Genomic DNA, 15635 nt, shown 5'->3' with positions numbered 1-15635 from the left:
TTTAGTATTGTGCCTCACACCTGCACACGAGCTCATTTCGTCGCTCCACCCGCTCGGTGAATGGCCTCTCTGTTTCATGTGCCATTCCTTGGCCGCCACCCCCATCATTATTCTTGACCAGCGGCACATCCGATTGACACGGCTGGCTACGTGCGGCGTGGAAGAAGTGCAACATACGTACGCACATGATCCCTTTTAGCGTCGTGACCTGCCCAAGCCCCACTTTTACTAACAGTCTGAATTATTTTATTAACTTGTGAATGTTCTCCAATCAATGTGTTCCCTCTCTGTTTTCATGCATGCATTTTTGTTGCATGCTTTATTCACGCACTTTTCAATTTTTCTAAAAATGTATACGTGTTTCGGAACCGTATGTCGTAGCAGGCAGTACCTGGTGCTTCAAAACTATCTTCTGAAGGCGCGTGTGCACTTCAGAAGAACCGCATACAGAAACAGTGAGCATGTGTATGTTGTAGATCGCAGGGAAAGTCAGTTGTTATTGGCAGAGGAGAAGAGGAAGTTCTTGAGGCCGGCCTTGAACATTGACAGGGAGTCAAAGGCATTGATGTCTGAGGGAAGGCAGTTCTAGATTCTGGGGATAACCGTGGATAAATCTGTGTATGTGCGTATGTTGAACTTTACACCAGATGTAGCCAACCATGCTAATCGTAGGTGCGGGGCGGAAGGACATCAAACGAAACACATTTGGAGAATTCACCCTCCTCACAATTCGAAGGCGATGACCTCGCGTGCCTGCCTCTTGCCACCGTCACTTGCGAGGTGTGTGGTTGAGTTCAGCAGCTCAAAGCAACAGGCCCGTGAGTTTACATCCCAGCCAGGGTGAACTCGGCCCTTCACCGTCAACTCTGGTGTTGGTAAAATTAGCACTGCCCCGGTGAGCAGGCTGGTCTCCGCCATATGAATGTGGAATTTCCAATCACTAGCTCGGGATAACCAATGTATTTTAGCACCAGTAAAATGGGTACATAATTACTGTCCTGGTACGATTGTATCTCAGGAACATCATTTGAAATGATGGTCAGCAACATTTGTGCATATTATTATTACTGTCATGATAATGATACTACATCTATAGCAGTTCAATAAAATAACATGCATAATGAATGATTCATACATTCATTAACATGCCTCAATATAACATTTTCAAAAATGCAACTACTAACGCTTAACACTGCCTTATAACAAACAGAAACGTGCTTCAGAATTTTTATTCCGGTATGCTTTCAGTAGCTGTCCTCGGTAGATTTATTTCAGATTTATATTTCCACGTGCGGCCCTCCCACCAGTATCCCCGCTTACTCATTGCTTTTTTCGGTAAAGTCACGTATGTAGAAATACAATAAAATTATATATTATTGAAAAAAAAATCATATAATTTTATTGTATTTCTACATACGTGACTTTACCGAAAAAACCAATGAGTAATTGTATGCAGTCACGAAAGCTTTAATACTTTATTAGTATCCCCGCTTGTTTGATAAGTAATCAGCTCCTCGGCGGTGTTAAGGACGAGTGTGATGAGTTGTTTTTCATTCATGATTTGTGCATCGATTCGGTCTTTCAATATATATTTTTTTATTATTAAAGGAGGTACCAGTAATGTAGAGTTGGGATTTTTTTTGTACGGGGACTCCTCTACTTACGGACGAGTTAGGTTCCAGAGGTGTCGTCGTAAGTCGATTTGTTCGTAATTGCAACTTTACTCCTGTCGATTCCAAACATGTTGTACGGCATGTACACCAAACACGGGGAATGCCTTCAAAAGTTGTATATTCTCCTGTAGATGTAGATGCCACTGGTTCTTCTTACTACCACCCTCAACACTTTTACCACTCTTACGCTTATGAGACATGAGGGGGGTTGATAATGTTCGTGAAAAGCACAAAGAGAGCGTCGTAGTGAACCCCACAGCGACAACACAACAACAGACATTCGTGGCGGCCCTGGCAGAAATGCTGGGTAATGACACCGAACGACCACCGCCGGCTATTGCGCGGCGGTTGAACTCACGACTCTCGATCCGTACAGGCAACTGGACATACGGACAGGTTTGTTCGTACCTCTAAAACTTTCGTAAGTTGAATGTTCGTAAGTAGATGAGTCCCTGTATCTAGCAGTTGACTGACCCCTGCTGGTGATATTCCACCGGATAACATTTTAACCCCTTTATTTCATGCTGCAGTCGAAGGGTACTGCAATTTCGCCGGCTCAGAGGTATTGTGACTGCATCTTTAGATCAAAGAAAAACTGTGACAAATCTGGTGACTTTCTGCGAGAAGGTAAATTGCCCAGTGGGTTGACATTATGACTTTTGAAGGTTTATCTAGTGACAACTTCGTGACTTTTTGAAGTTCGTTTGGAAACTCTAACAAGGAGCCCGGCTCCCGCTCTAACGACGTGAGATTATGTCTCCAGCTGGTTGGCGCCATCTCAAAGTTTAAAAAAAAAAAAATTTCCGCACACTGTGATGTCGGTGATTTGCTTTCACTTTTGCAAGTTATTGTTGTCACACCAAAGAGGCATCCGGCAATGCGGTATTAAGCATTTCACTCGGATTGTTTATGTTCTCCATGTGAATGGCAGGTGGGTGCAGGGAGTGTTTTACATGCAGCAACTGATTCGCTCGAGTTTACTGGATACCCATTTGTGTTTTAAAATTCGCTCTCGATATCATCTCTCGTTTTTGCAAAATATAATACAGCCTCTATTTGGAAGTAATTATGTGCCACAATAAATAAATTAATGTAATTTATAACCACAGTGAAGAGATGTCCTGGTGAATCTTATCACACCTTAATAAAAATCGATTGTCAATATATATTTTTAGCACTACTTTTGTAACTTGAGTGCACTGTGAATTCGTAGTGGCGATGCGCAGAGCTCTCCGATCGCTTTTCAAGGAGTGCCACGCGTTGTTGGGTGACGTTCTATTCCCTCCACATGCTGGGAGCTTCTTCAGGGGCTGAATAAATGCTCCCGGCACGTGGAACAATACAAAGCGTCGTGCCAAACAACACGCGGCACATCCCGAATACACGTGCGGAGAGCTACATGGGGCAACCGCGATAAACCTGTGCTGTAGGAGGACGACGATGAAACACGACGATGATGATGACGGACGAGTGATTTTCTCGGACGTGATTTGGACCTGCAGATCTGCCTGGTGATTGTGGCTGTGTTCGGCGTGGTCGTGTATCGGGTCGTCATGCTGAGCGTCTTCACGACATCCGAGTTGGTGTTTGTGCGCAGCTACTCGCAGTTCTTCACCGCCGGGACGGGCGTCTGCATCAATTTCGTGATCATCATGCTCCTCAACATGGTAAGGTTCCGTGCACGTACATGGGTTGGTGGGGGTTGGAGCGATCCTGCCACAGTGGTGTAACGGTCAGCACACTGGACTTGCAATCCAGAGGTCGCCGCTTTGATTCCACGGCTGAAACGATGGAGCAGGTTTTTTTTTTTCTTTTTTTAATCTCCGCCTGTTCACCGAGCAGTATGAATGGGTCCACCACGGTTGATGGGCTCGCTGCGTGTGGTGGGGTCAAGTGGAGGCAACCACTCCGAATGGAGGAGCACGCAGGACACCCTCCAGTTGAGACCCTTCTGCCAGCGGTGGAGTGAGCAAGCAATTGCGGTGCTGTACCTTTATCTTTTACATCGCCCCTAATGGGTTTAGTGAGAGCATCAAGGGCCTCCATTGTAAAATCATAAAACACAAATCTCTGCTGAGCCCGGCCTCATCATAAAACGTCATCCATCATCATCATCATCGTTAGCCATGTGGAGAGATCGATAAATGAGCACCGCCCTGCTATGACTGCATCCCTTTGCGATAGGTTGTTGTTGCAGAAGCAAGCGAGTTTAAAAAAAAAACACAGGTGTAGATACTCCGACTTTTGGGGTCAGCATCGAAGTATCGGTCAAATGCCTTCTAAAGGGGCTTTCATAGAGTGCCCTCTGGTGGATGACCCCTTCCCACACCGGCGATGGCCATGAGAAAGAAATGTACAGCCGTTTGTCGATCCACTGCTCGATATTCGCCACCCGCACACGTGTGCAGAGGCGACGGGGAGTCAGTCATGTCACCGTGCTTCATCACGCTGGTCACTGCAGGAGCATGGAATTGTTGATGTTGTTGCTGTTGTTGTTGGTTGCAACTCAACACGAGCCCAGTACAAATCGCAGTACGGGGGGGTGGGGGGAAGAGAATCTCCACAAGCAACAACTTGAGATCAGCGTGCCAGGGCTTAATGAGTGGGGGGGGGGGGGGGTAACATTCGGGCTCTCTGCCTCGCCCACATGAGGACCACAAGCGAGAGCCTGAAAGATTACGTGCCAGTGGTCTCCACTCGTTTGCAGAGGGGGACCACTCCCGCCGATAAGACGTCGTCAGTGTTGAGAGTCCGCCACACATTTGAAACCATTGGGGTTTGTGTCAGCAGCACGATGGCGATGGTGATGATGATTGGGGGGGGGGGGGTGTTGTCACGTGTTGTGCTTTGTGGGGGGCCGCACGTCAGGGGCCGCACTAAAGGCCACCGGGGGGGGGGGGAGGGGGGGCAGTGGCCCACGGGCCTTGCAATGAAGAGCGCTGTTACATGGGGAGGGAAGGATGAGGGCAAAGATGAACCTGGGGTCCCGAATAAACGGAAGTTAAAATCGTAATTTATTTATTTTTGGCGACTCCGCCCCACCTCTGTCGCCGTGTCGTGTCCAAGCACAGCAGCGGCGAGGACGAATGCGCAGAAGAAACAAAACTTTTAAACTTCGATTGGCGCATCGTGTAGAGCTCGTCGAGCGGAATAGATTGCCTGCCGTGTCGTTCGCCTTCAGCAGACATAAAATGACGTCACAAAGCGATCGATTTATGCGAGAGCCGGGGCCTTATGGGACCGCGGGGTCCCGCCATAAGGTTCAGATAACTAACACAATGGGGGGGGGGGTGGGTAGAGAGGGGGCAGGGAAAGGGTGGGGAACCAGGGGGGGTGGGGGACCATGGGATTTTAACAAATGTTGTAGCTGCACCACCCGCTGCTGCCCCCCACACCTGTGCAGTGGGTAACGTGGCCCCTCGGCAGCCCCCGGGTTTCTCCCTCACGTGGCTGCGATCGCCACGTCACATGTTCCAATGAAAATTGTGCTGTCCTTTGTTTTCATTTAAAACGGTTGCCGCGAACGGCTCACTGTTCGTTTTTTTTGTTGTTGTTGTTGTTGCAGATTTATGAAAAAGTTGCTGTGTTCCTCACGAACCTAGGTATGATGGCCGTACATCATTTTGTTAGGCTTATAGTGACTATAAAAGCAATCACTTTAAAGACCATGCACTTAAACTCATTTGTCTGCACTGTGGAGTTTACCAAATGTCAATTCCTGCCTGTTTGTGATAATATATGGCGAGTCACGATTACTTGGAGCATGACATCTTGTGTGGCGGGACTTTTTAAAGCCCTCTTTGCATAACATAGGAAAGTGCTTTTTTGAATTACAGGAAAATCTCGGTTATCTGTTGGACGATTATCCATACTGCAGATTATCCATGCATGCAATAGGATAAATAAAATATCTTAACACGTGCTGGTATCATTCATAGCTGCTCCTCCCTCATCGAGGGTCAAGTGATGCATTTGTGGTCTTGCCCACGTGAATACAAACATGTCGGCAAGACAACCAATTACTTTAAGACAGATTTTTAAAAAGTTGGGCGGCACATTTCACTCCTACGCTGCCATCCTGCGTAGTTTAAACAAAAGCAACGAATGTCTCTACATGCTTTATCAACGTTGATAATTTAATATGTAGATTTCCAAGTAGAGGAGAGAAAACAATCTCGAAATGTGTGGGCACCTGGGGTACAGCCATTGCAGTTGTTGTGGTGAAGGTTAGGATGCCCTGAACATTTTTAGATGTGGCTCAAAGACACCCGCAGGTTTTGAACAACAATCAGGGCATTTTTTTTTTGTCTCTCTCCCTTCACCCGTGTCAAATAAATGCCAATCATGTCGTATGTATGTTGAACTTTTTTGCGCACCGTACGTAGCCAACCCGTGCTAATCGGAGGTGCGGGGAAGGACAACAATCTAAAGACAAAAAGCAATTCTAAAGAAATTAGTTTTCAATATTCTTGTTTCTTTCGGTAAAGTTACGTAGATATAAAACAAAATAATAAAATAAAACATTTCATTTTTTTATTAAAAAAAAAGAACACATTGAAAATAATAAAAGCAAAAAAACACGATAAAAATTTAAAAGTAAAATTAAATAAAAATTCAAGCTAGATTTTAAATATGCATGCTGACGACCTAACCTTTAAATACACAGTACTGCGCAAACAATCGGCTCAGGAGCAAGTACTTGTGTAGATTTATTATAATTATAGTGCAGAGAAACTCCACTAAACCGGAATTATGTGTAAGGTGAACGTGGCTGATCCTAGCTGTAAACAATTATTATTCGAGTTTACCTAGGAAAGCCTCACTGACTCTCAAGACACTTTTTCAGCAAGGTCCTTCCACGTTTTCGCAGTCGGGTGGTGTAATCCCATTTGAGTAATTTGCGGGCCATTTTGCCATCACCGGGAACCATCCGCTAAAGAGCAGAGTCCCGACCTCCAGAGTGCGGCTGTGTGGGGGCACAAGAGGGCCTCGTGCCGTGCAAGTCGCGCGCGTGACATTCTCTGTGTCCTGGATGTCGTGACGTGAACGTCGCCGCAGAGCAATGTCGCACGGAGGCAGAGTGGGAAAACAGCTTCACGCTCAAGATGTTCCTCTTTCAGTTCGTCAACCTCAACAGCTCCATCTTCTACGTCGCCTTCTTTCTCGGGAGGTAGGCGGTCGCACCTTCGGGAAGGACCCGTCGGTCGCCCTTCACGTTCGTAACCGACAAAAGAAACGCTCACACTCCGCCGCGCTTTAGCTTCGACAGAAATTACTCGGCACAACACGGAGGCAACACAGACTTTACCCTCACCATGTGCGGTACTGGCCTATGACCAATTCATCCAGCATGCGTCAGATCTCGGAAAGTTAACCAGGGTTGGGCCTGCATTATTATTATTGGATGTTATAGGCTGCTGCGGTACTATGCTGTGGGCTGCAGAGGGCAGTGCAGCAAGATCCATTGTTCTCTACTACATCTATGTTCCTTATATTCACTAACCCACACTTACCAGAGTGGTGAAGTATGGTCTAATAACCTCCATAACTCAGAGGGCGTGGGGAAGCCCTACAGTGGATTGACGCAAGGACTCTGCGTGGAGGGTTATTCCTCACTTTGTAATTTTTTGCCAACTCAATTAAAATCCGTCTCTCGGCACTGAGGCATGGAGTGAATACTTCCACTCCGAGAAACAACAGTGACGCGTTTAACAATACAACTCGTTCATTGTGTTATAGATCTCCGTCTGATATCCCTTAAGGGTCTATCTTACACACATCTATGGATTGCTTTCTGTGCAGTTGAGTGATTTGCGATAGGCACACAATATATATATGTGTGTGGCTTAACACATAGTGCTGGGATTGTAAATGTTGTGTATTTACTCTCCAACACACCGGTGTGCTGTACGAGTAACGAATTGCCACGTTCTGTTTACGTGACAAACCTGACTAGTTGGCAGTGTCGGGTGGTGGCGGGTTTAACGACACACGTGTTTACGCAATCTAATCCAAAATATCTATGTTATGCAAGCTTAATGTGCACATTTTGACTTTTGACGTTTGGTCTATGCCCTCTTGTAACAGAAAACCTCGATAACCACACCATGCCTGTCTTTGTGCTTCCAACAGATTTACTGGTCACCCTGGGAAATATGAAAAACTCTTTCATATTTGGAGGTTGGAAGAAGTAAGGAATTTTCAATCGACGAACGACATTTAAAGCAATAATAAATCATCCCGACGAGGGCGGTGTACAATACCTGTACAGTATATTTTTTCGAATGAAACCAACAGAAATGCATAAGCATGTGTGCACACATCACAAGAGTTCATTGTTACAGTGCGTTATATACTTGTAATGCCAAAATAACACGTGTCTTTGATGAAAAATATCAATTCCGTAAGCACTTATAACATTTGAGGAATGTCAGTCACAACAAAAATTAACACCTTCATATTATTACACCTGCGATTTTCGTGGCATATCAAGAGACAAAAAAATGCCCGTTTGGAACACTGCATCACCCCTCGTGTTAGAGAACAGTCTGCGGAAGCGGGTGTCACAGAACCTCTTCCGAGTTACCTTCAGGTGAAATTTGTATCACCACACCCTCACTTTCCTCGGCATCCTCCTACAGAAATAAATGTTGGTCGCATTCCAATCAAACTGCTATTTTGTTTTCATATCTCAGAGCTGGAATTTATCCAAATGAAATGAATGAAAATTTGTGTCATTGTGGTTTATTTGTGCAGTAACTGATTGGCTGTCTGAGACTACTTGAGAACACAGTTTAATCACAGATGGCTGCAACCTGGATTTCAATTCAAGAATATCAGTTGGGTCAGTTCAATGTTTTGACCTCTGAGCCACTCGGCCACTGCGAACTTAATTGCGAGTCCAGACACGAATATCGCGCAAAGTGTAGAGAGAAAGCCTATTGTTATCAAATACAAAACTCGCAAATGCCTCGTTGCATGTTGCATCCCTAAGATAATAATGCAAGGTAACGCACAGCGTTTTGTCAATCGACTGTTGGCTTAATTCCTTCCCCACACTGCGTCATACCTCACCACACTGCTCAACACGGGTTAGTGAAGTTGGGTGGCGACCCCAAATCAACTCATATGTCACCCAGTACCGATATTGACCGCGGTTGGGATTCACACTCAGGTTTCCGAGGTTCACAGTGGAGCGCCCTGACCGCGGCGCCACCGCTTCCACCGATGGAGGGTACATTCCCGTCATCGCAATGCCCTCTCGCTCGGTCTGGCAGACACGTGCAATCTTCTTCTTTGGTTCTTTCGGTAAAGTCACGTAGAATGAGAATAAAATAATAAATTGATAAAATAAAATAACACAATAATATTCTCACGACGTTTCGGCCACAACACAAGCGGCCTTCATCAGGTGAAGGGAGCGAGACTGTCTGGTAGGACAGCGCTGGAGTGAGAGAGCCACGTTCAGATCACGGCTTTTAAGCTGTGTGAGAGGAACAAAGAGCCTTAGAGTTGCGGCATCTCTTCAGAAAGGTGAGAGACTCGATTAGTTGAGCCTTCTTATCCCGAAGTCTGTTGAATGATCTTAAGGATGTGTGGAATCCCTCCCCGTAGAGGCGGTTAAATTTCGATTTAAAGCTTTCGTGACTGCAATGATTCATCTTCTTTGGTTCTTTCATTCTACGTGACTTTACCGAAAGAACCAAAGAAGATGAATCATTGCAGTCACAAAAGCTTTAAATCGAAACGTGCAATCTTATCTGCTGACGCGAACCCCTTTCTTACGTGTCCCCCTGCGCAGTGCCACCCCAGCGGCTGCCTGATCGACCTGTGCATGCAGATGGGAATCATAATGGTCCTGAAGCAAACGTGGAACAACTTCATGGAGCTCGGATTCCCGTAAGCCATCGCTGAACGCTGCTCATGTTCTGTCGCGACTAACCAAGGTTCCGGTTACTGTGAACGTCACTCCGCTGGTCTCTCCACCCACATCGAGGACCCGGTCGACAAGATTGACTGTTCTGTTTCACCCACAATGTTGTCAAACAACCACCACATTGCAGTTCACGCCTCTTCTCTTTCTACGCCTTCCCTTGCACTGCTCGACTTTTGAATCTGTTCGCGTCGTCTCTCCTCTTCCAAAGTTCCTATAACCTTTCTTGATTGAATAAACATGTTAGTTATTATCTGTTTAGTAGCTGACGACCACTCGTTCTTTTCTGGGCCTTTGCTCGGCAATTAATTGATCAACAGCTCCATTATTGTTGAACCAGCTGAAAACCCATTAAGACTAATTGCGTTTTTTTTTAATGGGGCGACCTTGATTATAATATCAGATATGGGAACACACCAGTGGCATACATTTAATGAAATTTGAAAGGTAAATAACATAATTTGAGCAAGGCTAATAGCTCTCTAGCGCTCCCTCTAGTGGAGGCCTTCCATCAGCAAAGTAATTGCAGCTGTAAACTTTTATCAGTTATTGACAGTTATGCAGAAACACCAACAAAAATCAAAACCCGAATCATTAGCACTGTGTTACAATAAGGAAATTGTTGTTTCAGGCAGTGGCCTTTCAGATGTCGCCTGTAGCCATGTCATCACAAGGACCAGAGATTTGTGTAGACTCTCTCGGATCTGGGTAGTAAGGAAACGTAACAAATCTATTCCTTGTGAGTAAACCTGAATCGTGTTTTCCAACACGAAACAGTGTTCAACATTCCAAGCCTTGATACTGTTCACTGCTTGTGGGGTGGCCAAGCCACCTGTTGCTTGAATGTTGTGTTAGGGAACACTGCGAGAAACTACAATAGACGTGAATAAACTTTACTTGCAGGTGTCTATTCTGTATGCACCTCCGATTAGCACGATTGGCTACATACGGTGCAAAATAAGTGCAACATACATACGTACGTACAATAAAATGTAGATATTTACAGCATGTCAGTGCAGCAGCATCTCAAGGTACCGTGCGGAATCATTGGGAATATTTGTTTCGTAGAGAGAGAGGAAGCTATCGGCAGTGGAGAAATGGCAAGGCCCTGAGCCTAGGACCTAAACAGGGGCAGGTGAGTTGGAGTTGACAGAGCAGGGAGAGTGCCGTTACAGAATACAGGGGGGCAGCAGAGGGGTAATGAGCAACATCCCACTGAGTATCAAGTGATTTGTCCATACTCTTTGGTTCTTTCGGTAAAGTCACGTAGTTAGAAATAAACTAACTACGTGACTTCTAACGTGGTTAGAAATAAACTAACTACAGTTACTTCTAACGTAGTTAGAAATAAACTAACTACAGTGACTTCTAACGTAATTAGAAATAAACTAACTACGTGACTTCTAACGTAGTTAGAAATAAACTAACTACAGTGACTTCTAACGTAGTTAGAAATAAACTAACTACGTGACTTCTAACGTAGGAATAGGTTTTACCCTTTTTAACTGGCACAAAAACTGACACCTTTATTCAAGGCATCATGTTTGCAAAGACCACAACACAAGCAGTCAGAATGCAAACAAAAAAGACAACCCTGATAATATGCACTGTCCTTGAATTTGATTGGTCCACACCCGAGACAGCTTTTCTTAGAGCCTAGTCTCCTTTTGGCGTCTTCTGGTCCAACACCAATGGAGACTAGGCTCTAAGAAAAGCTGTCTCGGGTGTGGACCAATCAAATTCAAGGACAGTGCATATTATCAGAGTTGTTTTTTTTGTTTGCATTCTGACTGCTTGTGTTGTGGTCTTTGCAAACATGATGCCTTGAATAAAGGTGTCAGTTTTTGTGCCAGTTAAAAAGGGTAAAACCTATTCCTATATCTTGTTTCTGGCAAAGGAGGTCTCATAATGTAAAGACTTCTAACGTAGTTAGAAATAAACTAACTACGTGACTCCTAACGTAGTCAGAAATAAACTAACTACGTGACTTCACCGAAAGAACCAAAGAGTATGGATTCCTACAGTCACAAAAGCTTCAAATCTTCAAATCAAGATTGATTTGTTCATGCAACATTAAACTACAATCAAACAGGAGAGGCGAATTTGTCACCATCTACGGTACACAACTTAAGGTATCTGATTAATATAGAATTATAGAGCGTATATAGCGTCCAGTTCACTGCTGAATTAGGATGTTCACACACCTCTGCGGGTCATCAGGGTTTATTTGACCATACTTCACCACGCTGGTCAATAATGTTTAAACTGGTATTTATTTTACCCACACGAGGGGGGTAATAAGATGAGTTGTTTCCGGCCAGGAATTGATCTCGTGATGATATTACAATAAGTAAAAGCGTTCTGCTTTACCAACAAATTTCAATCCTGAGAAAAAAAGGCGAAAGATATGAACAACTTAAATATGTGTTTTAACACAAAGCTATACTAATACTCAGAATCAGCTTTGTTTTAGCTGATCTTGATTGGTCATATGCACGAGGTTCCCTTGATAACCTGTAGCAATCTCTAGCGTCAATGCTGACTGCTTGGTCAATAATGATTTCCATGCCATTGGAGCCACAGGTGGCCTTAATGATGCCCTGTTGGCTGAAATGTTAAGTCAGAATATATTGATTTCTCTTGATAAAAATAAATCATGAGCACTGACACAGACACTGTAAATGCATTCCTGCGATGGAGTATCATTCTTATTTCCAATCGCTTAGGGCATTATTTTTGTTTCAGAAAAATGATAAGTGATGATGGCCATTTGTATTCTCATGTTATCACCGTTGATGTTGTGTTTTACTTAAATCTTATGTTACCGGGGCAGTCATTCATTACACATAGCATGACACTTTATTGAATTTTTTTATTATTGTGTTGTTGTGATACAAAGACAAAGATTCCCCATATAGTCATACAGTCTGTTTTCGCAACTATTTGTGAAGGCCAGAAAGCTTCTGATTGAGAGGGGTCAAATACTTATTTCCCTCATTAAAATGCAAATCAATTTATAACATTTTTGACATGCGTTTTTCTGGATTTTGTTGTTGTTATTCTGTCTCTCACTGTTCAAATAAACCTACCATTAAAATTATAGACTGATCATTTCTTTGTCAGTGGGCAAATGTACAAAATCAGCAGGGGATCAAATACTTTTTTCCCTCACTGTATGTTGAACTCCTTTCGCACCGTACGTAGCCAACCGTGCTAATCGGAGATGCGGGGAAGGACACCAAACTGAATACTAAAAGCAGTTCTAAAGAAATTAAAATGATTGAGTCAGCCTAGTGAAGGTCCCGTGCCGTTTCAAATATCTCTCACCACCGATGTCAGCCATGGGCTGTGAATCAAACTCGGGCTGTCAAGTTCAGAGTACAGCGCACTAACCACTCTTCCCTACTGTTTGTCCACCCCTACCCACACACACGCCCGCGTGGGTAAAGGCTCCTCCAGAACTGGTGGGCGAAGAAGAAGCTGCAGCACGAGATGGAGACGACAGAGGATGACATGGCGCTGCTGCCCCAGTGGGAGCAGGACTACAGCCTGCAGCAGATCAACACCTACGGCCTCTTTGACGAATACCTGGAGATGAGTGAGTATTTAGAGTGTCCATCGCTTAAGGGGGATACATCAATAAATCGCCGATGGCGTTAGCCGTGGAGTCGAATCGAGCTAAGTTGCATCGGATTTTTCACGCAGTTTTCTAACCACGGTGTGTGAACATCAGCACCAGGGAAACAAAGACTAAAACTATTTTAAACTCTTTATTGCTTTTTTTACCAGGTAAGACTCGCTAGGCTATACAGCTCTTGAAAAAGCGATCTGGTCACAAATGATAGCTGAACGAAGTGGCCTATCATGTAGAAATTTATCGCAGCCAAATACTCTAAATGCATATTTCTAAATGTGGAGGGAAAAACCAGAGTACCCGGAGAAAAATCCACGCGACCACGGGGAGAGAGAACATGGAAACTCCAAATATGCAGGCGTCAGGGTCGCGATCGAACCCACGACCTCCTGTATACCAGGCGAGGTAGTTAACAGCTCCACCACCGTGGCACCAAGACGACCGTGTGTGGAGCTTGCCTCACTATTCCCTCGTGCGCTGTGCCAGCCGTGCTCATCCCGCACCTCCGATTAGCACGGTTGGCTTCGAGCGGTGCGAATTAAGTTCGACATACATCCCTGCAGTCCTATAACATTGAACAGTCTTTAAAACCACTGCCACTGTGTCCTTCTTGTGCCGGGCGCAGTCTTGCAGTTTGGCTTCACCACCATCTTCGTGGCGGCTTTCCCGCTGGCGCCGTTGCTCGCTCTGCTCAACAACATCATCGAGATCCGTCTGGACGCGTACAAGTTCGTCACACAGTGGAGGCGCTCGCTGGCTTGCCGCGCCAAGGACATTGGTGAGCGCGCTCGTGCTCGCGGATTGTTTTGACAGCGCGTTCTATTCACCCCGCTTTTCCCCACAAAATTTTATCCCGCTTGTACAATCAGCGCCGTGTCATGAGATGAAGCATCCGTTCGGAGCTGTCGGCAAACTGAAATAAAGTAAAACGTGTATTTTACCAGGCAAAAGCCCACTGAGCTAGATGGCTATTTTTTCAGAAGTGACTTAGCCACAAATGATAGCTCAGTAAAGTGGCTTATGATGTGGACATTTATAGCAGCCAAATACTCGAAATGCATGTTGTTTCTAAATGTTGTGGGAAAAACCGGATGACCCGGAGAAAAATGCAAGTGACTATAGGGAGAACTTGCAAACTCCAAATATACATGCATCAGGGTCAGGATCGAATCCACGAACTGCTGCATGCCAGGCGAGGTAGTTAACACCTCATCTTGTTATGGAAGTCATTATTGACCCAGCAATCAGCAGAAGAGTGCAGCCCTTTATATTAGAGGACAGGCCACAGAAGTGGATATCACAGCTATACCTTTGAGATCCCTTAAAGTGACCTCTGACCCATGCAGGAGATATCCAACACCAATAACAATCATAACGATCCCACGTCATCTATCAATACTAACACACGGGCATGGAAATAGCCATAATGGATCCCCCTAAGCGACTCAAAGTAATTCCCCAAGTCTTCCTATCCCCTCCACTTGACATTCACTGGTAGTCGTAGTGGTAATGATAAGGAAGAAATATAATGGATATGCAGGGTTTGTCCTCGGTGGTATCTTAATTATATAAATTATTGTGAGCCGCCCATCGAGATGACATCACATGGTGCTTGGCATCATAGGGGAAGCGAGGTGCACGCACGGTGTGTGAAGTAACGTTAAATTATTACGTTATGTAAATGATCTCAGAAATCTGATTAAAGATGCGAAAGTTGTCTTCATGAATCCAAGACTTGGAAAGCTGACAATTTTTTACATCCAAAATTAATCTCTGATTTCTTTACATATGTATATGCTGTGCACACGTGTGTTGCAATTCCCACTGTGAAGGTGAATGTTAGAGTGGACACAAACTTGTCTGCGCTCGTGGTGTTACTGCGGGGTGTGGGGGGGGGTGCGTGCACAGTATTGGCTGTGACCTCACCTATTTTTTTGTCAAAGATTGTTTTTATTGTTGTTCAAGAGCCAAGGGTACAGAAGGAATCACAGAATATAGGCGGCTGTGACCTACCCTCTTAATGTGTGTGTGTGCGCGTGTGTGTGCGTGTGTGTGTGCGTGCGTGTGTGCGTGCGTGTGTGTGTGCGTGTGTGTGTGCGTGTGTGTGCGTGTGTGCGTGCGTGTGTGCGTGGAGCGGTAGCGTAGCGGTTTGCGCGCTGCGCTATGAACCCAGTGACCCCAGTTTGATTCCCGCTCACAGCCAACACCAGTGACAATTATCTGAACCGGTCCTGGGCCTCCCATAGGTCGACTCAACCTCAAATGAGTACCTGGTGCGGTGTGTGTAAACATCGCCACTGGGGAGACAAAGAAGGCCGGGCGTGGTCCTGGCCACCCCCTCGTGTACCGTGCCGGCCTTCATAGGTGCTCGCTAAAAGCACTCGCCCAAACAGTC

The 15635-nt window shown here is 45.1% G+C and overlaps 1 protein-coding gene across 3 annotated transcripts in view; it reads left to right on the top strand.

Moving 5' to 3' along the window:
• The window catches only part of ANO4 (anoctamin 4), a 164666-nt gene that overhangs the window by 138516 nt on the left and 10515 nt on the right, over nt 1–15635 (top strand). For all 3 annotated transcript variants that reach the window (XM_032959970.2, XM_032959969.2, XM_032959971.2), the window contains 7 exons: nt 3176–3340; nt 5239–5275; nt 6732–6843; nt 7806–7863; nt 9475–9572; nt 13056–13204; nt 13866–14018. In XM_032959970.2, coding sequence (XP_032815861.1) covers nt 3176–3340; nt 5239–5275; nt 6732–6843; nt 7806–7863; nt 9475–9572; nt 13056–13204; nt 13866–14018 — 772 coding nt within the window. The remainder of the gene's footprint in view (nt 1–3175; nt 3341–5238; nt 5276–6731; nt 6844–7805; nt 7864–9474; nt 9573–13055; nt 13205–13865; nt 14019–15635) is intronic.

The sequence above is a fragment of the Petromyzon marinus genome, chromosome 24 (assembly GCF_048934315.1).
Source record: "Petromyzon marinus isolate PM22_M1 ecotype Great Lakes invasive population chromosome 24, UKy_Petmar_22M1.pri1.0, whole genome shotgun sequence".
Classification (NCBI taxonomy): domain Eukaryota; kingdom Metazoa; phylum Chordata; class Hyperoartia; order Petromyzontiformes; family Petromyzontidae; genus Petromyzon; species Petromyzon marinus.
The sequence above is the reverse complement of the archived record's forward strand: the minus strand, read 5'-3'. Positions and strand labels throughout refer to the sequence as shown.